The 24535-nt window shown below is 62.0% G+C and overlaps 7 protein-coding genes across 8 annotated transcripts in view; 6 read left to right on the plus strand and 1 right to left on the minus strand.

Moving 5' to 3' along the window:
• UBAP2 (ubiquitin associated protein 2) overlaps positions 1-24535 on the minus strand; it is a 248076-nt gene that overhangs the window by 46508 nt on the left and 177033 nt on the right. The gene's annotated exons all lie outside the window — the stretch shown is intronic.
• LOC142596671 (interferon-like) lies at positions 1551-2129 on the plus strand. The gene has a single exon (XM_075726597.1). It carries the CDS (start codon positions 1551-1553, stop codon positions 2127-2129), a length of 579 nt encoding a protein of 192 aa, XP_075582712.1.
• LOC142596669 (interferon-like) lies at positions 5476-6054 on the plus strand. The gene has a single exon (XM_075726595.1). It carries the CDS (start codon positions 5476-5478, stop codon positions 6052-6054), a length of 579 nt encoding a protein of 192 aa, XP_075582710.1.
• LOC142596666 (interferon-like) lies at positions 9401-9979 on the plus strand. Its single transcript, XM_075726592.1, has one exon. It carries the CDS (start codon positions 9401-9403, stop codon positions 9977-9979), a length of 579 nt encoding a protein of 192 aa, XP_075582707.1.
• On the plus strand, positions 13326-13904 carry LOC142596668 (interferon-like). Its single transcript, XM_075726594.1, has one exon. It carries the CDS (start codon positions 13326-13328, stop codon positions 13902-13904), a length of 579 nt encoding a protein of 192 aa, XP_075582709.1.
• Positions 17245-17823, plus strand: LOC142596665 (interferon-like). Its single transcript, XM_075726591.1, has one exon. The coding sequence runs from the start codon at positions 17245-17247 to the stop codon at positions 17821-17823; it is 579 nt and encodes a 192-aa protein (XP_075582706.1).
• On the plus strand, positions 21164-21742 carry LOC142596664 (interferon-like). The gene has a single exon (XM_075726590.1). The coding sequence runs from the start codon at positions 21164-21166 to the stop codon at positions 21740-21742; it is 579 nt and encodes a 192-aa protein (XP_075582705.1).

The raw sequence follows: 24535 nt of genomic DNA on the forward strand, positions 1-24535 counted from the left end.
ACGAGGCCGAGCGGAGACCATAAGGTCGCTCTCCACAACCACCCGAACGGAGGCTGTAGCCAGGTGGCTGTTGGTCTCTTCTCCCAAGGAGGTGGCGCCAGGACGAGAGGAAACGGCCTCAAGCTGCGCTGCGGGAGGTTTAGCTCGGCTAGCACAAAAAATTTCTTCACGGAAAGAGTGCTCAAGCATTGGAACAGGCTGCCCAGAGAGGCGGTGGAGTCACCATCCCCGCGCCTCTTCAAAACACGCCTAGACGTGGCACTCTGGGACACGGTTTAGTAGGCACGGCGGTGTTGGGTTGAGGCTTGCACTGCTGATCTTGGAGATCCTTTCCAACCTTAACGACTCCTAGTTTTTACTTGCAGTAAAAGATAATCCAGCCACCAAGCCAGGAAACGTGAAATTATTACTCTGCCCTGAAACCGTTTAGTGGTGGACTTGGGAGTCTTAGGTTAACGGTTGGACTGCGTGATCTTAAAGGTCTTTTCCAACCTAAACGATTCTATCATGCCATGACCCTTGCTGTTGCAAGGGACCCAGAAACCTCAGCGAGTGCAACCCCCAGCTCCTCCTCCTCCTCCTCCCACCACAGCTCTAGAACTACATCAGCCGGCTCGGCTCCACCGCCACAGGACTCTTGCACACCCCTCCTCCAGGGCCGCCGGGGCTCACGCCAGCCCAAACGCAAGACCCTTCGCTCACGGGGGACATTGTCTTCTTTGCTCTCCAGACACCTCACGCAAAGGAGGACGACAAAACACAACAGGACCCCTGCTACAGGGGCACACGCGCCGCAACACAGACAGCGACCCAGCGCAGCAGCAGCAGCGGCGGCGGCGGCGGCGGCGGCAAAGCCCTTCCCTTGCTCCTCAAGCCTTTCCTCCCCATCCTCATCAGCTTCAAATGCAGGACCTGGGGCAGCTCCAGCCGCAAACACAGCCAACCCTCAAGTGCCTACACCCACAGCCACCGCCTCGCAAGCCGCCCACGCCACCCCCAGGCCCGCGCTCCAGCAGGGGCTCTCCCCAGGCTCTGCCAAGCGACATCACTTCCCAACCCTTCCCGCCACAAAAAGACAACACCAGCTAAGATGGAAACAACGGCGAGCCCCAAGCGAAAGCAAAACACACCACAACCAACACCAGCCCGCTACAGCCGGAAAAGACACCGCGGCAGGAAGGCAAACCTCACTCCCCTCCAGAAAACAGCCACCACAGCTCGCCCCGCGGGCAGCAGGGAAACCCTCACACACCGCCCCGACACAGCTGCCCACAAGGCCTCTGCCCCAGCGCTTTCGCATCCCCCACGCAACCACCACAGACCACCTCCCCACGCACGGCCACCCCGACAACGCACTTCCCCACGACCACCACAGCCACCGGCCAAAAACGAAAACCACAGACGGAAACTCGCTGCACTCAGAAAGCGAGGAAGGGAAAGCCGACGCGCCACATAAAGCCGGCCACCCGGCAGCACCCCAAGCACGGCGCCCACCCGCACCACCAGCAAGCCTCACCGCGCTCCTGCCCAGCACCACCCACAGCCCCACCATGGCTGCGCCCGCAACCCCACAGCCCCGCCTGCCGCACGGCGCCCCGGCGCTCCTGCTCCTCCTCACGGCTCTCGCCTCCGCCCTCGCCTGCCAACACCTGCGTCCCCGAGACACCACCTTCCCCTGGCACGGCCTCCGGCTCCTCCAGCACATGGCTCCCAGCCCGCCGCAGACATGCCACCACCAGCACGCCCCCTTCCCCTTCCCCGACACCCTCCTCCACGCCAGCCACCCGCAGCAAGCCGACGCCACCGCCCTCCGCATCCTCCAGCACCTCTTCGACACCCTCAGCGGACCCAACACCCCACAGCACTGGGACGCCACGGCACGACGGCAACTCCTCAGCGGCCTCCACCACCGCATCCAGCAGCTCCAGCAATGCCCGCCAGCCAACCCCACGCTCTCCCAAGGCCAAGGGCCCCGCAACCTGCTGCTCGGCATCGAAAAGTACTTTGGGCGCATCCGCGACTTCCTCCGCACCCACAACCACAGCGCCTGCGCCTGGGACCACGTCTGCCTCGAAGCTCGCCTCTGCTTCCAACGCCTCCACAACCTCACCCGCTCCACGCCCAATTAGCCCAAACACCCCGACACGACCCGCACGGCCCCACACACCACCACCCACCACCACGCCACTTCTGGACCACCGCCCCAGCCCCACCTCTGGCCTCCCGCCTCCCCTCGCCCGCGCACAGGGGCGCTCCAAGGACGGCCCTGCACCCTCAGCCTCCACCGACTCCTCCTCTATTTATAGAACTTACCCTATTTATTTTGACAATGCTTTCTATCTATTTATTCACCTATTTATTTGACCGACAATAAAGACCCGTTGCAAAAAGCTTGCCACTGCCTCTTGCCTCACAACCACGGGAACGAGCCTTTGGCCTGGCGGGGGGCAAGACACCTCCACTCAACACCTACTCCAAGCCCCGCGCCAAACAGGGCTCTGCACATCCCGTGCCCACTCTTCTCTTTGCCGCCTCCCCAACCAGGCACCTTCCTCACTCAGCCTCTCTGAAAAACCTCCGACAGGCTTTAGCCATCCGCAGCAGAATCCTCTCCTCGGCCCTCGTCTCCTCCACACTTACCCCCTTCCAGACCGCTTTAGACCCACTGAGCAGCAGCTCTCGAGATCGTCCTCACTACAAGGACGACACCCACCTGCTCAACCACCTCGGCCTCCAGCACAGGAGGGCCACAAGCGTCATCAGAGGGTGGAACACCTCTCCTGCTACAAGGAAAGGCTGACACAGTTGGGCTTCTTCAGCCTGCAGAAGGCAAGGCTCCGGGGAGACCTCCCTGCGGCCTTTCAATACCTAAACGGGGCTCGCAACAAAGCTGCCGACAGGCTTTTCGATAGCGCCTGGAGCGACCGCACGAGGGGGAGGTGTTTTAAGCCGAAAGAGGGCAGATGCAGCCTACACGCAAGGAAGACGTTTTCTACCGTCAGGGTGCTGAAACGCGGGCACACACGCGGTAGGTGCCCCGTCCCCGGAAACGTTCAAGCTCAGCTTGCACGGGGCTCTGAGCAGCCTCATCGAGTCAAACACGTCCCCACCTCATGGCTGGGGCGTCGGACCACATCACCTTTAAAGGTCCCTCCCAACCCACACCCCGCGACGATTCGATGCAGGGCCGGCACGGCACAGATCGCTTTCACCAGCCCCAGGTCCCCTGCTCTCCACGCTTTGGCCATTTCTCACGACAACCCTCTCGTTGCGCTGCTAGAAAACACCTCGCAGCACCAACTCTTCCAGGGCAACAGCGACAAGGTCCAGCCACCGACCTCCAACGTCAGCCCACCTCCTCCAGTGACGGCACCCACCTACGCCACGTGCCAGCACCCCAAGCACGGCACCCACCAACGCAACGCTGCCTGACAACACCGTGGCTCCCAGCCCGCCACCGCCCTGCCACCACCGCCACACACATCTTTCCCCCGCTCCAAAAGCTTTCAGAAAACACCTGGCAGCGCCTCTCGCACGAGCGCAACGTGACCCCATGCAACGCCACAGCCTTGGGGAACAGGGGCTGGAAAGCTGCCCGGCGCAAAAGGACCTGGCGGTGTCCCTCGACAGCCGGCTCAACAGGAGCCAGCAGTGTGCCCACCTGGCCAAGGCGGCCAACGGCATCCTGGCTTCTGTCGGGAACAGCGTGGCCAGCAGGAGCAGGGAAGCGATCGTCCCCCTGTACTCGGCACTGGTGAGGACGCACCTCAAATACCGTGTCCGGTTTTGGGCCCCTCACTCCAGGAAAGACATTGAGGTGCTGCAGCGTGGCCAGGGAAGGGCAACGAAGCCGCTGAAGGCTCTGGAGAGCAAGTCTTATGAGGAGCCGCTGCTCAGGGAACTGGGATTCTTTCGTCTGGAGAAGACGAGGCCGAGCGGAGACCATAAGGTCGCTCTCCACAACCACCCGAACGGAGGCTGTAGCCAGGTGGCTGTTGGTCTCTTCTCCCAAGGAGGTGGCGCCAGGACGAGAGGAAACGGCCTCAAGCTGCGCTGCGGGAGGTTTAGCTTGGCTAGCACAAAAAATTTCTTCACGGAAAGAGTGCTCAAGCATTGGAACAGGCTGCCCAGAGAGGCGGTGGAGTCACCATCCCCGCGCCTCTTCAAAACACGCCTAGACGTGGCACTCTGGGACACGGTTTAGTAGGCACGGCGGTGTTGGGTTGAGGCTTGCACTGCTGATCTTGGAGATCCTTTCCAACCTTAACGACTCCTAGTTTTTACTTGCAGTAAAAGATAATCCAGCCACCAAGCCAGGAAACGTGAAATTATTACTCTGCCCTGAAACCGTTTAGTGGTGGACTTGGGAGTCTTAGGTTAACGGTTGGACTGCGTGATCTTAAAGGTCTTTTCCAACCTAAACGATTCTATCATGCCATGACCCTTGCTGTTGCAAGGGACCCAGAAACCTCAGCGAGTGCAACCCCCAGCTCCTCCTCCTCCTCCTCCCACCACAGCTCTAGAACTACATCAGCCGGCTCGGCTCCACCGCCACAGGACTCTTGCACACCCCTCCTCCAGGGCCGCCGGGGCTCACGCCAGCCCAAACGCAAGACCCTTCGCTCACGGGGGACATTGTCTTCTTTGCTCTCCAGACACCTCACGCAAAGGAGGACGACAAAACACAACAGGACCCCTGCTACAGGGGCACACGCGCCGCAACACAGACAGCGACCCAGCGCAGCAGCAGCAGCGGCGGCGGCGGCGGCGGCGGCAAAGCCCTTCCCTTGCTCCTCAAGCCTTTCCTCCCCATCCTCATCAGCTTCAAATGCAGGACCTGGGGCAGCTCCAGCCGCAAACACAGCCAACCCTCAAGTGCCTACACCCACAGCCACCGCCTCGCAAGCCGCCCACGCCACCCCCAGGCCCGCGCTCCAGCAGGGGCTCTCCCCAGGCTCTGCCAAGCGACATCACTTCCCAACCCTTCCCGCCACAAAAAGACAACACCAGCTAAGATGGAAACAACGGCGAGCCCCAAGCGAAAGCAAAACACACCACAACCAACACCAGCCCGCTACAGCCGGAAAAGACACCGCGGCAGGAAGGCAAACCTCACTCCCCTCCAGAAAACAGCCACCACAGCTCGCCCCGCGGGCAGCAGGGAAACCCTCACACACCGCCCCGACACAGCTGCCCACAAGGCCTCTGCCCCAGCGCTTTCGCATCCCCCACGCAACCACCACAGACCACCTCCCCACGCACGGCCACCCCGACAACGCACTTCCCCACGACCACCACAGCCACCGGCCAAAAACGAAAACCACAGACGGAAACTCGCTGCACTCAGAAAGCGAGGAAGGGAAAGCCGACGCGCCACATAAAGCCGGCCACCCGGCAGCACCCCAAGCACGGCGCCCACCCGCACCACCAGCAAGCCTCACCGCGCTCCTGCCCAGCACCACCCACAGCCCCACCATGGCTGCGCCCGCAACCCCACAGCCCCGCCTGCCGCACGGCGCCCCGGCGCTCCTGCTCCTCCTCACGGCTCTCGCCTCCGCCCTCGCCTGCCAACACCTGCGTCCCCGAGACACCACCTTCCCCTGGCACGGCCTCCGGCTCCTCCAGCACATGGCTCCCAGCCCGCCGCAGACATGCCACCACCAGCACGCCCCCTTCCCCTTCCCCGACACCCTCCTCCACGCCAGCCACCCGCAGCAAGCCGACGCCACCGCCCTCCGCATCCTCCAGCACCTCTTCGACACCCTCAGCGGACCCAACACCCCACAGCACTGGGACGCCACGGCACGACGGCAACTCCTCAGCGGCCTCCACCACCGCATCCAGCAGCTCCAGCAATGCCCGCCAGCCAACCCCACGCTCTCCCAAGGCCAAGGGCCCCGCAACCTGCTGCTCGGCATCGAAAAGTACTTTGGGCGCATCCGCGACTTCCTCCGCACCCACAACCACAGCGCCTGCGCCTGGGACCACGTCTGCCTCGAAGCTCGCCTCTGCTTCCAACGCCTCCACAACCTCACCCGCTCCACGCCCAATTAGCCCAAACACCCCGACACGACCCGCACGGCCCCACACACCACCACCCACCACCACGCCACTTCTGGACCACCGCCCCAGCCCCACCTCTGGCCTCCCGCCTCCCCTCGCCCGCGCACAGGGGCGCTCCAAGGACGGCCCTGCACCCTCAGCCTCCACCGACTCCTCCTCTATTTATAGAACTTACCCTATTTATTTTGACAATGCTTTCTATCTATTTATTCACCTATTTATTTGACCGACAATAAAGACCCGTTGCAAAAAGCTTGCCACTGCCTCTTGCCTCACAACCACGGGAACGAGCCTTTGGCCTGGCGGGGGGCAAGACACCTCCACTCAACACCTACTCCAAGCCCCGCGCCAAACAGGGCTCTGCACATCCCGTGCCCACTCTTCTCTTTGCCGCCTCCCCAACCAGGCACCTTCCTCACTCAGCCTCTCTGAAAAACCTCCGACAGGCTTTAGCCATCCGCAGCAGAATCCTCTCCTCGGCCCTCGTCTCCTCCACACTTACCCCCTTCCAGACCGCTTTAGACCCACTGAGCAGCAGCTCTCGAGATCGTCCTCACTACAAGGACGACACCCACCTGCTCAACCACCTCGGCCTCCAGCACAGGAGGGCCACAAGCGTCATCAGAGGGTGGAACACCTCTCCTGCTACAAGGAAAGGCTGACACAGTTGGGCTTCTTCAGCCTGCAGAAGGCAAGGCTCCGGGGAGACCTCCCTGCGGCCTTTCAATACCTAAACGGGGCTCGCAACAAAGCTGCCGACAGGCTTTTCGATAGCGCCTGGAGCGACCGCACGAGGGGGAGGTGTTTTAAGCCGAAAGAGGGCAGATGCAGCCTACACGCAAGGAAGACGTTTTCTACCGTCAGGGTGCTGAAACGCGGGCACACACGCGGTAGGTGCCCCGTCCCCGGAAACGTTCAAGCTCAGCTTGCACGGGGCTCTGAGCAGCCTCATCGAGTCAAACACGTCCCCACCTCATGGCTGGGGCGTCGGACCACATCACCTTTAAAGGTCCCTCCCAACCCACACCCCGCGACGATTCGATGCAGGGCCGGCACGGCACAGATCGCTTTCACCAGCCCCAGGTCCCCTGCTCTCCACGCTTTGGCCATTTCTCACGACAACCCTCTCGTTGCGCTGCTAGAAAACACCTCGCAGCACCAACTCTTCCAGGGCAACAGCGACAAGGTCCAGCCACCGACCTCCAACGTCAGCCCACCTCCTCCAGTGACGGCACCCACCTACGCCACGTGCCAGCACCCCAAGCACGGCACCCACCAACGCAACGCTGCCTGACAACACCGTGGCTCCCAGCCCGCCACCGCCCTGCCACCACCGCCACACACATCTTTCCCCCGCTCCAAAAGCTTTCAGAAAACACCTGGCAGCGCCTCTCGCACGAGCGCAACGTGACCCCATGCAACGCCACAGCCTTGGGGAACAGGGGCTGGAAAGCTGCCCGGCGCAAAAGGACCTGGCGGTGTCCCTCGACAGCCGGCTCAACAGGAGCCAGCAGTGTGCCCACCTGGCCAAGGCGGCCAACGGCATCCTGGCTTCTGTCGGGAACAGCGTGGCCAGCAGGAGCAGGGAAGCGATCGTCCCCCTGTACTCGGCACTGGTGAGGACGCACCTCAAATACCGTGTCCGGTTTTGGGCCCCTCACTCCAGGAAAGACATTGAGGTGCTGCAGCGTGGCCAGGGAAGGGCAACGAAGCCGCTGAAGGCTCTGGAGAGCAAGTCTTATGAGGAGCCGCTGCTCAGGGAACTGGGATTCTTTCGTCTGGAGAAGACGAGGCCGAGCGGAGACCATAAGGTCGCTCTCCACAACCACCCGAACGGAGGCTGTAGCCAGGTGGCTGTTGGTCTCTTCTCCCAAGGAGGTGGCGCCAGGACGAGAGGAAACGGCCTCAAGCTGCGCTGCGGGAGGTTTAGCTTGGCTAGCACAAAAAATTTCTTCACGGAAAGAGTGCTCAAGCATTGGAACAGGCTGCCCAGAGAGGCGGTGGAGTCACCATCCCCGCGCCTCTTCAAAACACGCCTAGACGTGGCACTCTGGGACACGGTTTAGTAGGCACGGCGGTGTTGGGTTGAGGCTTGCACTGCTGATCTTGGAGATCCTTTCCAACCTTAACGACTCCTAGTTTTTACTTGCAGTAAAAGATAATCCAGCCACCAAGCCAGGAAACGTGAAATTATTACTCTGCCCTGAAACCGTTTAGTGGTGGACTTGGGAGTCTTAGGTTAACGGTTGGACTGCGTGATCTTAAAGGTCTTTTCCAACCTAAACGATTCTATCATGCCATGACCCTTGCTGTTGCAAGGGACCCAGAAACCTCAGCGAGTGCAACCCCCAGCTCCTCCTCCTCCTCCTCCCACCACAGCTCTAGAACTACATCAGCCGGCTCGGCTCCACCGCCACAGGACTCTTGCACACCCCTCCTCCAGGGCCGCCGGGGCTCACGCCAGCCCAAACGCAAGACCCTTCGCTCACGGGGGACATTGTCTTCTTTGCTCTCCAGACACCTCACGCAAAGGAGGACGACAAAACACAACAGGACCCCTGCTACAGGGGCACACGCGCCGCAACACAGACAGCGACCCAGCGCAGCAGCAGCAGCGGCGGCGGCGGCGGCGGCGGCAAAGCCCTTCCCTTGCTCCTCAAGCCTTTCCTCCCCATCCTCATCAGCTTCAAATGCAGGACCTGGGGCAGCTCCAGCCGCAAACACAGCCAACCCTCAAGTGCCTACACCCACAGCCACCGCCTCGCAAGCCGCCCACGCCACCCCCAGGCCCGCGCTCCAGCAGGGGCTCTCCCCAGGCTCTGCCAAGCGACATCACTTCCCAACCCTTCCCGCCACAAAAAGACAACACCAGCTAAGATGGAAACAACGGCGAGCCCCAAGCGAAAGCAAAACACACCACAACCAACACCAGCCCGCTACAGCCGGAAAAGACACCGCGGCAGGAAGGCAAACCTCACTCCCCTCCAGAAAACAGCCACCACAGCTCGCCCCGCGGGCAGCAGGGAAACCCTCACACACCGCCCCGACACAGCTGCCCACAAGGCCTCTGCCCCAGCGCTTTCGCATCCCCCACGCAACCACCACAGACCACCTCCCCACGCACGGCCACCCCGACAACGCACTTCCCCACGACCACCACAGCCACCGGCCAAAAACGAAAACCACAGACGGAAACTCGCTGCACTCAGAAAGCGAGGAAGGGAAAGCCGACGCGCCACATAAAGCCGGCCACCCGGCAGCACCCCAAGCACGGCGCCCACCCGCACCACCAGCAAGCCTCACCGCGCTCCTGCCCAGCACCACCCACAGCCCCACCATGGCTGCGCCCGCAACCCCACAGCCCCGCCTGCCGCACGGCGCCCCGGCGCTCCTGCTCCTCCTCACGGCTCTCGCCTCCGCCCTCGCCTGCCAACACCTGCGTCCCCGAGACACCACCTTCCCCTGGCACGGCCTCCGGCTCCTCCAGCACATGGCTCCCAGCCCGCCGCAGACATGCCACCACCAGCACGCCCCCTTCCCCTTCCCCGACACCCTCCTCCACGCCAGCCACCCGCAGCAAGCCGACGCCACCGCCCTCCGCATCCTCCAGCACCTCTTCGACACCCTCAGCGGACCCAACACCCCACAGCACTGGGACGCCACGGCACGACGGCAACTCCTCAGCGGCCTCCACCACCGCATCCAGCAGCTCCAGCAATGCCCGCCAGCCAACCCCACGCTCTCCCAAGGCCAAGGGCCCCGCAACCTGCTGCTCGGCATCGAAAAGTACTTTGGGCGCATCCGCGACTTCCTCCGCACCCACAACCACAGCGCCTGCGCCTGGGACCACGTCTGCCTCGAAGCTCGCCTCTGCTTCCAACGCCTCCACAACCTCACCCGCTCCACGCCCAATTAGCCCAAACACCCCGACACGACCCGCACGGCCCCACACACCACCACCCACCACCACGCCACTTCTGGACCACCGCCCCAGCCCCACCTCTGGCCTCCCGCCTCCCCTCGCCCACGCACAGGGGCGCTCCAAGGACGGCCCTGCACCCTCAGCCTCCACCGACTCCTCCTCTATTTATAGAACTTACCCTATTTATTTTGACAATGCTTTCTATCTATTTATTCACCTATTTATTTGACCGACAATAAAGACCCGTTGCAAAAAGCTTGCCACTGCCTCTTGCCTCACAACCACGGGAACGAGCCTTTGGCCTGGCGGGGGGCAAGACACCTCCACTCAACACCTACTCCAAGCCCCGCGCCAAACAGGGCTCTGCACATCCCGTGCCCACTCTTCTCTTTGCCGCCTCCCCAACCAGGCACCTTCCTCACTCAGCCTCTCTGAAAAACCTCCGACAGGCTTTAGCCATCCGCAGCAGAATCCTCTCCTCGGCCCTCGTCTCCTCCACACTTACCCCCTTCCAGACCGCTTTAGACCCACTGAGCAGCAGCTCTCGAGATCGTCCTCACTACAAGGACGACACCCACCTGCTCAACCACCTCGGCCTCCAGCACAGGAGGGCCACAAGCGTCATCAGAGGGTGGAACACCTCTCCTGCTACAAGGAAAGGCTGACACAGTTGGGCTTCTTCAGCCTGCAGAAGGCAAGGCTCCGGGGAGACCTCCCTGCGGCCTTTCAATACCTAAACGGGGCTCGCAACAAAGCTGCCGACAGGCTTTTCGATAGCGCCTGGAGCGACCGCACGAGGGGGAGGTGTTTTAAGCCGAAAGAGGGCAGATGCAGCCTACACGCAAGGAAGACGTTTTCTACCGTCAGGGTGCTGAAACGCGGGCACACACGCGGTAGGTGCCCCGTCCCCGGAAACGTTCAAGCTCAGCTTGCACGGGGCTCTGAGCAGCCTCATCGAGTCAAACACGTCCCCACCTCATGGCTGGGGCGTCGGACCACATCACCTTTAAAGGTCCCTCCCAACCCACACCCCGCGACGATTCGATGCAGGGCCGGCACGGCACAGATCGCTTTCACCAGCCCCAGGTCCCCTGCTCTCCACGCTTTGGCCATTTCTCACGACAACCCTCTCGTTGCGCTGCTAGAAAACACCTCGCAGCACCAACTCTTCCAGGGCAACAGCGACAAGGTCCAGCCACCGACCTCCAACGTCAGCCCACCTCCTCCAGTGACGGCACCCACCTACGCCACGTGCCAGCACCCCAAGCACGGCACCCACCAACGCAACGCTGCCTGACAACACCGTGGCTCCCAGCCCGCCACCGCCCTGCCACCACCGCCACACACATCTTTCCCCCGCTCCAAAAGCTTTCAGAAAACACCTGGCAGCGCCTCTCGCACGAGCGCAACGTGACCCCATGCAACGCCACAGCCTTGGGGAACAGGGGCTGGAAAGCTGCCCGGCGCAAAAGGACCTGGCGGTGTCCCTCGACAGCCGGCTCAACAGGAGCCAGCAGTGTGCCCACCTGGCCAAGGCGGCCAACGGCATCCTGGCTTCTGTCGGGAACAGCGTGGCCAGCAGGAGCAGGGAAGCGATCGTCCCCCTGTACTCGGCACTGGTGAGGACGCACCTCAAATACCGTGTCCGGTTTTGGGCCCCTCACTCCAGGAAAGACATTGAGGTGCTGCAGCGTGGCCAGGGAAGGGCAACGAAGCCGCTGAAGGCTCTGGAGAGCAAGTCTTATGAGGAGCCGCTGCTCAGGGAACTGGGATTCTTTCGTCTGGAGAAGACGAGGCCGAGCGGAGACCATAAGGTCGCTCTCCACAACCACCCGAACGGAGGCTGTAGCCAGGTGGCTGTTGGTCTCTTCTCCCAAGGAGGTGGCGCCAGGACGAGAGGAAACGGCCTCAAGCTGCGCTGCGGGAGGTTTAGCTTGGCTAGCACAAAAAATTTCTTCACGGAAAGAGTGCTCAAGCATTGGAACAGGCTGCCCAGAGAGGCGGTGGAGTCACCATCCCCGCGCCTCTTCAAAACACGCCTAGACGTGGCACTCTGGGACACGGTTTAGTAGGCACGGCGGTGTTGGGTTGAGGCTTGCACTGCTGATCTTGGAGATCCTTTCCAACCTTAACGACTCCTAGTTTTTACTTGCAGTAAAAGATAATCCAGCCACCAAGCCAGGAAACGTGAAATTATTACTCTGCCCTGAAACCGTTTAGTGGTGGACTTGGGAGTCTTAGGTTAACGGTTGGACTGCGTGATCTTAAAGGTCTTTTCCAACCTAAACGATTCTATCATGCCATGACCCTTGCTGTTGCAAGGGACCCAGAAACCTCAGCGAGTGCAACCCCCAGCTCCTCCTCCTCCTCCTCCCACCACAGCTCTAGAACTACATCAGCCGGCTCGGCTCCACCGCCACAGGACTCTTGCACACCCCTCCTCCAGGGCCGCCGGGGCTCACGCCAGCCCAAACGCAAGACCCTTCGCTCACGGGGGACATTGTCTTCTTTGCTCTCCAGACACCTCACGCAAAGGAGGACGACAAAACACAACAGGACCCCTGCTACAGGGGCACACGCGCCGCAACACAGACAGCGACCCAGCGCAGCAGCAGCAGCGGCGGCGGCGGCGGCGGCGGCAAAGCCCTTCCCTTGCTCCTCAAGCCTTTCCTCCCCATCCTCATCAGCTTCAAATGCAGGACCTGGGGCAGCTCCAGCCGCAAACACAGCCAACCCTCAAGTGCCTACACCCACAGCCACCGCCTCGCAAGCCGCCCACGCCACCCCCAGGCCCGCGCTCCAGCAGGGGCTCTCCCCAGGCTCTGCCAAGCGACATCACTTCCCAACCCTTCCCGCCACAAAAAGACAACACCAGCTAAGATGGAAACAACGGCGAGCCCCAAGCGAAAGCAAAACACACCACAACCAACACCAGCCCGCTACAGCCGGAAAAGACACCGCGGCAGGAAGGCAAACCTCACTCCCCTCCAGAAAACAGCCACCACAGCTCGCCCCGCGGGCAGCAGGGAAACCCTCACACACCGCCCCGACACAGCTGCCCACAAGGCCTCTGCCCCAGCGCTTTCGCATCCCCCACGCAACCACCACAGACCACCTCCCCACGCACGGCCACCCCGACAACGCACTTCCCCACGACCACCACAGCCACCGGCCAAAAACGAAAACCACAGACGGAAACTCGCTGCACTCAGAAAGCGAGGAAGGGAAAGCCGACGCGCCACATAAAGCCGGCCACCCGGCAGCACCCCAAGCACGGCGCCCACCCGCACCACCAGCAAGCCTCACCGCGCTCCTGCCCAGCACCACCCACAGCCCCACCATGGCTGCGCCCGCAACCCCACAGCCCCGCCTGCCGCACGGCGCCCCGGCGCTCCTGCTCCTCCTCACGGCTCTCGCCTCCGCCCTCGCCTGCCAACACCTGCGTCCCCGAGACACCACCTTCCCCTGGCACGGCCTCCGGCTCCTCCAGCACATGGCTCCCAGCCCGCCGCAGACATGCCACCACCAGCACGCCCCCTTCCCCTTCCCCGACACCCTCCTCCACGCCAGCCACCCGCAGCAAGCCGACGCCACCGCCCTCCGCATCCTCCAGCACCTCTTCGACACCCTCAGCGGACCCAACACCCCACAGCACTGGGACGCCACGGCACGACGGCAACTCCTCAGCGGCCTCCACCACCGCATCCAGCAGCTCCAGCAATGCCCGCCAGCCAACCCCACGCTCTCCCAAGGCCAAGGGCCCCGCAACCTGCTGCTCGGCATCGAAAAGTACTTTGGGCGCATCCGCGACTTCCTCCGCACCCACAACCACAGCGCCTGCGCCTGGGACCACGTCTGCCTCGAAGCTCGCCTCTGCTTCCAACGCCTCCACAACCTCACCCGCTCCACGCCCAATTAGCCCAAACACCCCGACACGACCCGCACGGCCCCACACACCACCACCCACCACCACGCCACTTCTGGACCACCGCCCCAGCCCCACCTCTGGCCTCCCGCCTCCCCTCGCCCGCGCACAGGGGCGCTCCAAGGACGGCCCTGCACCCTCAGCCTCCACCGACTCCTCCTCTATTTATAGAACTTACCCTATTTATTTTGACAATGCTTTCTATCTATTTATTCACCTATTTATTTGACCGACAATAAAGACCCGTTGCAAAAAGCTTGCCACTGCCTCTTGCCTCACAACCACGGGAACGAGCCTTTGGCCTGGCGGGGGGCAAGACACCTCCACTCAACACCTACTCCAAGCCCCGCGCCAAACAGGGCTCTGCACATCCCGTGCCCACTCTTCTCTTTGCCGCCTCCCCAACCAGGCACCTTCCTCACTCAGCCTCTCTGAAAAACCTCCGACAGGCTTTAGCCATCCGCAGCAGAATCCTCTCCTCGGCCCTCGTCTCCTCCACACTTACCCCCTTCCAGACCGCTTTAGACCCACTGAGCAGCAGCTCTCGAGATCGTCCTCACTACAAGGACGACACCCACCTGCTCAACCACCTCGGCCTCCAGCACAGGAGGGCCACAAGCGTCATCAGAGGGTGGAACACCTCTCCTGCTACAAGGAAAGGCTGACACAGTTGGGCTTCTTCAGCCTGCAGAAGGCAAGGCTCCGGGGAGACCTCCCTGCGGCCTTTCAATACCTAAACGGGGCTCGCAACAAAGCTGCCGACAGGCTTTTCGATAGCGCCTGGAGCGACCGCACGAGGGGGAGGTGTTTTAAGCCGAAAGAGGGCAGATGCAGCCTACACGCAAGGAAGACGTTTTCTACCGTCAGGGTGCTGAAACGCGGGCACACACGCGGTAGGTGCCCCGTCCCCGGAAACGTTCAAGCTCAGCTTGCACGGGGCTCTGAGCAGCCTCATCGAGTCAAACACGTCCCCACCTCATGGCTGGGGCGTCGGACCACATCACCTTTAAAGGTCCCTCCCAACCCACACCCCGCGACGATTCGATGCAGGGCCGGCACGGCACAGATCGCTTTCACCAGCCCCAGGTCCCCTGCTCTCCACGCTTTGGCCATTTCTCACGACAACCCTCTCGTTGCGCTGCTAGAAAACACCTCGCAGCACCAACTCTTCCAGGGCAACAGCGACAAGGTCCAGCCACCGACCTCCAACGTCAGCCCACCTCCTCCAGTGACGGCACCCACCTACGCCACGTGCCAGCACCCCAAGCACGGCACCCACCAACGCAACGCTGCCTGACAACACCGTGGCTCCCAGCCCGCCACCGCCCTGCCACCACCGCCACACACATCTTTCCCCCGCTCCAAAAGCTTTCAGAAAACACCTGGCAGCGCCTCTCGCACGAGCGCAACGTGACCCCATGCAACGCCACAGCCTTGGGGAACAGGGGCTGGAAAGCTGCCCGGCGCAAAAGGACCTGGCGGTGTCCCTCGACAGCCGGCTCAACAGGAGCCAGCAGTGTGCCCACCTGGCCAAGGCGGCCAACGGCATCCTGGCTTCTGTCGGGAACAGCGTGGCCAGCAGGAGCAGGGAAGCGATCGTCCCCCTGTACTCGGCACTGGTGAGGACGCACCTCAAATACCGTGTCCGGTTTTGGGCCCCTCACTCCAGGAAAGACATTGAGGTGCTGCAGCGTGGCCAGGGAAGGGCAACGAAGCCGCTGAAGGCTCTGGAGAGCAAGTCTTATGAGGAGCCGCTGCTCAGGGAACTGGGATTCTTTCGTCTGGAGAAGACGAGGCCGAGCGGAGACCATAAGGTCGCTCTCCACAACCACCCGAACGGAGGCTGTAGCCAGGTGGCTGTTGGTCTCTTCTCCCAAGGAGGTGGCGCCAGGACGAGAGGAAACGGCCTCAAGCTGCGCTGCAGGAGGTTTAGCTCGGCTAGCACAAAAAATTTCTTCACGGAAAGAGTGCTCAAGCATTGGAACAGGCTGCCCAGAGAGGCGGTGGAGTCACCATCCCCGCGCCTCTTCAAAACACGCCTAGACGTGGCACTCTGGGACACGGTTTAGTAGGCACGGCGGTGTTGGGTTGAGGCTTGCACTGCTGATCTTGGAGATCCTTTCCAACCTTAACGACTCCTAGTTTTTACTTGCAGTAAAAGATAATCCAGCCACCAAGCCAGGAAACGTGAAATTATTACTCTGCCCTGAAACCGTTTAGTGGTGGACTTGGGAGTCTTAGGTTAACGGTTGGACTGCGTGATCTTAAAGGTCTTTTCCAACCTAAACGATTCTATCATGCCATGACCCTTGCTGTTGCAAGGGACCCAGAAACCTCAGCGAGTGCAACCCCCAGCTCCTCCTCCTCCTCCTCCCACCACAGCTCTAGAACTACATCAGCCGGCTCGGCTCCACCGCCACAGGACTCTTGCACACCCCTCCTCCAGGGCCGCCGGGGCTCACGCCAGCCCAAACGCAAGACCCTTCGCTCACGGGGGACATTGTCTTCTTTGCTCTCCAGACACCTCACGCAAAGGAGGACGACAAAACACAACAGGACCCCTGCTACAGGGGCACACGCGCCGCAACACAGACAGCGACCCAGCGCAGCAGCAGCAGCGGCGGCGGCGGCGGCAAAGCCCTTCCCTTGCTCCTCAAGCCTTTCCTCCCCATCCTCATCAGCTTCAAATGCAGGACCTGGGGCAGCTCCAGCCGCAAACACAGCCAACCCTCAAGTGCCTACACCCACAGCCACCGCCTCGCAAGCCGCCCACGCCACCCCCAGGCCCGCGCTCCAGCAGGGGCTCTCCCCAGGCTCTGCCAAGCGACATCACTTCCCAACCCTTCCCGCCACAAAAAGACAACACCAGCTAAGATGGAAACAACGGCGAGCCCCAAGCGAAAGCAAAACACACCACAACCAACACCAGCCCGCTACAGCCGGAAAAGACACCGCGGCAGGAAGGCAAACCTCACTCCCCTCCAGAAAACAGCCACCACAGCTCGCCCCGCGGGCAGCAGGGAAACCCTCACACACCGCCCCGACACAGCTGCCCACAAGGCCTCTGCCCCAGCGCTTTCGCATCCCCCACGCAACCACCACAGACCACCTCCCCACGCACGGCCACCCCGACAACGCACTTCCCCACGACCACCACAGCCACCGGCCAAAAACGAAAACCACAGACGGAAACTCGCTGCACTCAGAAAGCGAGGAAGGGAAAGCCGACGCGCCACATAAAGCCGGCCACCCGGCAGCACCCCAAGCACGGCGCCCACCCGCACCACCAGCAAGCCTCACCGCGCTCCTGCCCAGCACCACCCACAGCCCCACCATGGCTGCGCCCGCAACCCCACAGCCCCGCCTGCCGCACGGCGCCCCGGCGCTCCTGCTCCTCCTCACGGCTCTCGCCTCCGCCCTCGCCTGCCAACACCTGCGTCCCCGAGACACCACCTTCCCCTGGCACGGCCTCCGGCTCCTCCAGCACATGGCTCCCAGCCCGCCGCAGACATGCCACCACCAGCACGCCCCCTTCCCCTTCCCCGACACCCTCCTCCACGCCAGCCACCCGCAGCAAGCCGACGCCACCGCCCTCCGCATCCTCCAGCACCTCTTCGACACCCTCAGCGGACCCAACACCCCACAGCACTGGGACGCCACGGCACGACGGCAACTCCTCAGCGGCCTCCACCACCGCATCCAGCAGCTCCAGCAATGCCCGCCAGCCAACCCCACGCTCTCCCAAGGCCAAGGGCCCCGCAACCTGCTGCTCGGCATCGAAAAGTACTTTGGGCGCATCCGCGACTTCCTCCGCACCCACAACCACAGCGCCTGCGCCTGGGACCACGTCTGCCTCGAAGCTCGCCTCTGCTTCCAACGCCTCCACAACCTCACCCGCTCCACGCCCAATTAGCCCAAACACCCCGACACGACCCGCACGGCCCCACACACCACCACCCACCACCACGCCACTTCTGGACCACCGCCCCAGCCCCACCTCTGGCCTCCCGCCTCCCCTCGCCCGCGCACAGGGGCGCTCCAAGGACGGCCCTGCACCCTCAGCCTCCACCGACTCCTCCTCTATTTATAGAACTTACCCTATTTATTTTGACAATGCTTTCTATCTATTTATTCACCTATTTATTTGACCGACAATAAAGACCCGTTGCAAAAAGCTTGCCACTGCCTCTTGCCTCACAACCACGGGAACGAGCCTTTGGCCTGGCGGGGGGCAAGACACCTCCACTCAACACCTACTCCAAGCCCCGCGCCAAACAGGGCTCTGCACATCCCGTGCCCACTCTTCTCTTTGCCGCCTCCCCAACCAGGCACCTTCCTCACTCAGCCTCTCTGAAAAACCTCCGACAGGCTTTAGCCATCCGCAGCAGAATCCTCTCCTCGGCCCTCGTCTCCTCCACACTTACCCCCTTCCAGACCGCTTTAGACCCACTGAGCAGCAGCTCTCGAGATCGTCCTCACTACAAGGACGACACCCACCTGCTCAACCACCTCGGCCTCCAGCACAGGAGGGCCACAAGCGTCATCAGAGGGTGGAACACCTCTCCTGCTACAAGGAAAGGCTGACACAGTTGGGCTTCTTCAGCCTGCAGAAGGCAAGGCTCCGGGGAGACCTCCCTGCGGCCTTTCAATACCTAAACGGGGCTCGCAACAAAGCTGCCGACAGGCTTTTCGATAGCGCCTGGAGCGACCGCACGAGGGGGAGGTGTTTTAAGCCGAAAGAGGGCAGATGCAGCCTACACGCAAGGAAGACGTTTTCTACCGTCAGGGTGCTGAAACGCGGGCACACACGCGGTAGGTGCCCCGTCCCCGGAAACGTTCAAGCTCAGCTTGCACGGGGCTCTGAGCAGCCTCATCGAGTCAAACACGTCCCCACCTCATGGCTGGGGCGTCGGACCACATCACCTTTAAAGGTCCCTCCCAACCCACACCCCGCGACGATTCGATGCAGGGCCGGCACGGCACAGATCGCTTTCACCAGCCCCAGGTCCCCTGCTCTCCACGCTTTGGCCATTTCTCACGACAACCCTCTCGTTGCGCTGCTAGAAAACACCTCGCAGCACCAACTCTTCCAGGGCAACAGCGACAAGGTCCAGCCACCGACCTCCAACGTCAGCCCACCTCCTCCAGTGACGGCACCCACCTACGCCACGTGCCAGCACCCCAAGCACGGCACCCACCAACGCAACGCTGCCTGACAACACCGTGGCTCCCAGCCCGCCACCGCCCTGCCACCACCGCCACACACATCTTTCCCCCGCTCCAAAAGCTTTCAGAAAACACCTGGCAGCGCCTCTCGCACGAGCGCAACGTGACCCCATGCAACGCCACAGCCTTGGGGAACAGGGGCTGGAAAGCTGCCCGGCGCAAAAGGACCTGGCGGTGTCCCTCGACAGCCGGCTCAACAGGAGCCAGCAGTGTGCCCACCTGGCCAAGGCGGCCAACGGCATCCTGGCTTCTGTCGGGAACAGCGTGGCCAGCAGGAGCAGGGAAGCGATCGTCCCCCTGTACTCGGCACTGGTGAGGACGCACCTCAAATACCGTGTCCGGTTTTGGGCCCCTCACTCCAGGAAAGACATTGAGGTGCTGCAGCGTGGCCAGGGAAGGGCAACGAAGCCGCTGAAGGCTCTGGAGAGCAAGTCTTATGAGGAGCCGCTGCTCAGGGAACTGGGATTCTTTCGTCTGGAGAAGACGAGGCCGAGCGGAGACCATAAGGTCGCTCTCCACAACCACCCGAACGGAGGCTGTAGCCAGGTGGCTGTTGGTCTCTTCTCCCAAGGAGGTGGCGCCAGGACGAGAGGAAACGGCCTCAAGCTGCGCTGCGGGAGGTTTAGCTTGGCTAGCACAAAAAATTTCTTCACGGAAAGAGTGCTCAAGCATTGGAACAGGCTGCCCAGAGAGGCGGTGGAGTCACCATCCCCGCGCCTCTTCAAAACACGCCTAGACGTGGCACTCTGGGACACGGTTTAGTAGGCACGGCGGTGTTGGGTTGAGGCTTGCACTGCTGATCTTGGAGATCCTTTCCAACCTTAACGACTCCTAGTTTTTACTTGCAGTAAAAGATAATCCAGCCACCAAGCCAGGAAACGTGAAATTATTACTCTGCCCTGAAACCGTTTAGTGGTGGACTTGGGAGTCTTAGGTTAACGGTTGGACTGCGTGATCTTAAAGGTCTTTTCCAACCTAAACGATTCTATCATGCCATGACCCTTGCTGTTGCAAGGGACCCAGAAACCTCAGCGAGTGCAACCCCCAGCTCCTCCTCCTCCTCCTCCCACCACAGCTCTAGAACTACATCAGCCGGCTCGGCTCCACCGCCACAGGACTCTTGCACACCCCTCCTCCAGGGCCGCCGGGGCTCACGCCAGCCCAAACGCAAGACCCTTCGCTCACGGGGGACATTGTCTTCTTTGCTCTCCAGACACCTCACGCAAAGGAGGACGACAAAACACAACAGGACCCCTGCTACAGGGGCACACGCGCCGCAACACAGACAGCGACCCAGCGCAGCAGCAGCAGCGGCGGCGGCGGCGGCAAAGCCCTTCCCTTGCTCCTCAAGCCTTTCCTCCCCATCCTCATCAGCTTCAAATGCAGGACCTGGGGCAGCTCCAGCCGCAAACACAGCCAACCCTCAAGTGCCTACACCCACAGCCACCGCCTCGCAAGCCGCCCACGCCACCCCCAGGCCCGCGCTCCAGCAGGGGCTCTCCCCAGGCTCTGCCAAGCGACATCACTTCCCAACCCTTCCCGCCACAAAAAGACAACACCAGCTAAGATGGAAACAACGGCGAGCCCCAAGCGAAAGCAAAACACACCACAACCAACACCAGCCCGCTACAGCCGGAAAAGACACCGCGGCAGGAAGGCAAACCTCACTCCCCTCCAGAAAACAGCCACCACAGCTCGCCCCGCGGGCAGCAGGGAAACCCTCACACACCGCCCCGACACAGCTGCCCACAAGGCCTCTGCCCCAGCGCTTTCGCATCCCCCACGCAACCACCACAGACCACCTCCCCACGCACGGCCACCCCGACAACGCACTTCCCCACGACCACCACAGCCACCGGCCAAAAACGAAAACCACAGACGGAAACTCGCTGCACTCAGAAAGCGAGGAAGGGAAAGCCGACGCGCCACATAAAGCCGGCCACCCGGCAGCACCCCAAGCACGGCGCCCACCCGCACCACCAGCAAGCCTCACCGCGCTCCTGCCCAGCACCACCCACAGCCCCACCATGGCTGCGCCCGCAACCCCACAGCCCCGCCTGCCGCACGGCGCCCCGGCGCTCCTGCTCCTCCTCACGGCTCTCGCCTCCGCCCTCGCCTGCCAACACCTGCGTCCCCGAGACACCACCTTCCCCTGGCACGGCCTCCGGCTCCTCCAGCACATGGCTCCCAGCCCGCCGCAGACATGCCACCACCAGCACGCCCCCTTCCCCTTCCCCGACACCCTCCTCCACGCCAGCCACCCGCAGCAAGCCGACGCCACCGCCCTCCGCATCCTCCAGCACCTCTTCGACACCCTCAGCGGACCCAACACCCCACAGCACTGGGACGCCACGGCACGACGGCAACTCCTCAGCGGCCTCCACCACCGCATCCAGCAGCTCCAGCAATGCCCGCCAGCCAACCCCACGCTCTCCCAAGGCCAAGGGCCCCGCAACCTGCTGCTCGGCATCGAAAAGTACTTTGGGCGCATCCGCGACTTCCTCCGCACCCACAACCACAGCGCCTGCGCCTGGGACCACGTCTGCCTCGAAGCTCGCCTCTGCTTCCAACGCCTCCACAACCTCACCCGCTCCACGCCCAATTAGCCCAAACACCCCGACACGACCCGCACGGCCCCACACACCACCACCCACCACCACGCCACTTCTGGACCACCGCCCCAGCCCCACCTCTGGCCTCCCGCCTCCCCTCGCCCGCGCACAGGGGCGCTCCAAGGACGGCCCTGCACCCTCAGCCTCCACCGACTCCTCCTCTATTTATAGAACTTACCCTATTTATTTTGACAATGCTTTCTATCTATTTATTCACCTATTTATTTGACCGACAATAAAGACCCGTTGCAAAAAGCTTGCCACTGCCTCTTGCCTCACAACCACGGGAACGAGCCTTTGGCCTGGCGGGGGGCAAGACACCTCCACTCAACACCTACTCCAAGCCCCGCGCCAAACAGGGCTCTGCACATCCCGTGCCCACTCTTCTCTTTGCCGCCTCCCCAACCAGGCACCTTCCTCACTCAGCCTCTCTGAAAAACCTCCGACAGGCTTTAGCCATCCGCAGCAGAATCCTCTCCTCGGCCCTCGTCTCCTCCACACTTACCCCCTTCCAGACCGCTTTAGACCCACTGAGCAGCAGCTCTCGAGATCGTCCTCACTACAAGGACGACACCCACCTGCTCAACCACCTCGGCCTCCAGCACAGGAGGGCCACAAGCGTCATCAGAGGGTGGAACACCTCTCCTGCTACAAGGAAAGGCTGACACAGTTGGGCTTCTTCAGCCTGCAGAAGGCAAGGCTCCGGGGAGACCTCCCTGCGGCCTTTCAATACCTAAACGGGGCTCGCAACAAAGCTGCCGACAGGCTTTTCGATAGCGCCTGGAGCGACCGCACGAGGGGGAGGTGTTTTAAGCCGAAAGAGGGCAGATGCAGCCTACACGCAAGGAAGACGTTTTCTACCGTCAGGGTGCTGAAACGCGGGCACACACGCGGTAGGTGCCCCGTCCCCGGAAACGTTCAAGCTCAGCTTGCACGGGGCTCTGAGCAGCCTCATCGAGTCAAACACGTCCCCACCTCATGGCTGGGGCGTCGGACCACATCACCTTTAAAGGTCCCTCCCAACCCACACCCCGCGACGATTCGATGCAGGGCCGGCACGGCACAGATCGCTTTCACCAGCCCCAGGTCCCCTGCTCTCCACGCTTTGGCCATTTCCCACGACAACCCTCTCGTTGCGCTGCTAGAAAACACCTCGCAGCACCAACTCTTCCAGGGCAACAGCGACAAGGTCCAGCCACCGACCTCCAACGTCAGCCCACCTCCTCCAGTGACGGCACCCACCTACGCCACGTGCCAGCACCCCAAGCACGGCACCCACCAACGCAACGCTGCCTGACAACACCGTGGCTCCCAGCCCGCCACCGCCCTGCCACCACCGCCACACACATCTTTCCCCCGCTCCAAAAGCTTTCAGAAAACACCTGGCAGCGCCTCTCGCACGAGCGCAACGTGACCCCATGCAACGCCACAGCCTTGGGGAACAGGGGCTGGAAAGCTGCCCGGCGCAAAAGGACCTGGCGGTGTCCCTCGACAGCCGGCTCAACAGGAGCCAGCAGTGTGCCCACCTGGCCAAGGCGGCCAACGGCATCCTGGCTTCTGTCGGGAACAGCGTGGCCAGCAGGAGCAGGGAAGCGATCGTCCCCCTGTACTCGGCACTGGTGAGGACGCACCTCAAATACCGTGTCCGGTTTTGGGCCCCTCACTCCAGGAAAGACATTGAGGTGCTGCAGCGTGGCCAGGGAAGGGCAACGAAGCCGCTGAAGGCTCTGGAGAGCAAGTCTTATGAGGAGCCGCTGCTCAGGGAACTGGGATTCTTTCGTCTGGAGAAGACGAGGCCGAGCGGAGACCATAAGGTCGCTCTCCACAACCACCCGAACGGAGGCTGTAGCCAGGTGGCTGTTGGTCTCTTCTCCCAAGGAGGTGGCGCCAGGACGAGAGGAAACGGCCTCAAGCTGCGCTGCGGGAGGTTTAGCTTGGCTAGCACAAAAAATTTCTTCACGGAAAGAGTGCTCAAGCATTGGAACAGGCTGCCCAGAGAGGCGGTGGAGTCACCATCCCCGCGCCTCTTCAAAACACGCCTAGACGTGGCACTCTGGGACACGGTTTAGTAGGCACGGCGGTGTTGGGTTGAGGCTTGCACTGCTGATCTTGGAGATCCTTTCCAACCTTAACGACTCCTAGTTTTTACTTGCAGTAAAAGATAATCCAGCCACCAAGCCAGGAAACGTGAAATTATTACTCTGCCCTGAAACCGTTTAGTGGTGGACTTGGGAGTCTTAGGTTAACGGTTGGACTGCGTGATCTTAAAGGTCTTTTCCAACCTAAACGATTCTATCATGCCATGACCCTTGCTGTTGCAAGGGACCCAGAAACCTCAGCGAGTGCAACCCCCAGCTCCTCCTCCTCCTCCTCCCACCACAGCTCTAGAACTACATCAGCCGGCTCGGCTCCACCGCCACAGGACTCTTGCACACCCCTCCTCCAGGGCCGCCGGGGCTCACGCCAGCCCAAACGCAAGACCCTTCGCTCACGGGGGACATTGTCTTCTTTGCTCTCCAGACACCTCACGCAAAGGAGGACGACAAAACACAACAGGACCCCTGCTACAGGGGCACACGCGCCGCAACACAGACAGCGACCCAGCGCAGCAGCAGCAGCGGCGGCGGCGGCGGCAAAGCCCTTCCCTTGCTCCTCAAGCCTTTCCTCCCCATCCTCATCAGCTTCAAATGCAGGACCTGGGGCAGCTCCAGCCGCAAACACAGCCAACCCTCAAGTGCCTACACCCACAGCCACCGCCTCGCAAGCCGCCCACGCCACCCCCAGGCC

This window comes from Pelecanus crispus, chromosome Z (assembly GCF_030463565.1).
Source record: "Pelecanus crispus isolate bPelCri1 chromosome Z, bPelCri1.pri, whole genome shotgun sequence".
In the NCBI taxonomy this organism is placed as follows: Eukaryota; Metazoa; Chordata; class Aves; order Pelecaniformes; family Pelecanidae; genus Pelecanus; species Pelecanus crispus.

Excerpts from the sequence above, each read along its gene's own strand:
- LOC142596671 (XM_075726597.1), top strand. The coding sequence starts at position 1,551 with ATGGCTGCGCCCGCAACCCCACAGCCCCGCCTGCCGCACGGCGCCCCG.
- LOC142596669 (XM_075726595.1), top strand. The coding sequence starts at position 5,476 with ATGGCTGCGCCCGCAACCCCACAGCCCCGCCTGCCGCACGGCGCCCCG.
- LOC142596666 (XM_075726592.1), top strand. The coding sequence starts at position 9,401 with ATGGCTGCGCCCGCAACCCCACAGCCCCGCCTGCCGCACGGCGCCCCG.
- LOC142596668 (XM_075726594.1), top strand. The coding sequence starts at position 13,326 with ATGGCTGCGCCCGCAACCCCACAGCCCCGCCTGCCGCACGGCGCCCCG.
- LOC142596665 (XM_075726591.1), top strand. The coding sequence starts at position 17,245 with ATGGCTGCGCCCGCAACCCCACAGCCCCGCCTGCCGCACGGCGCCCCG.
- LOC142596664 (XM_075726590.1), top strand. The coding sequence starts at position 21,164 with ATGGCTGCGCCCGCAACCCCACAGCCCCGCCTGCCGCACGGCGCCCCG.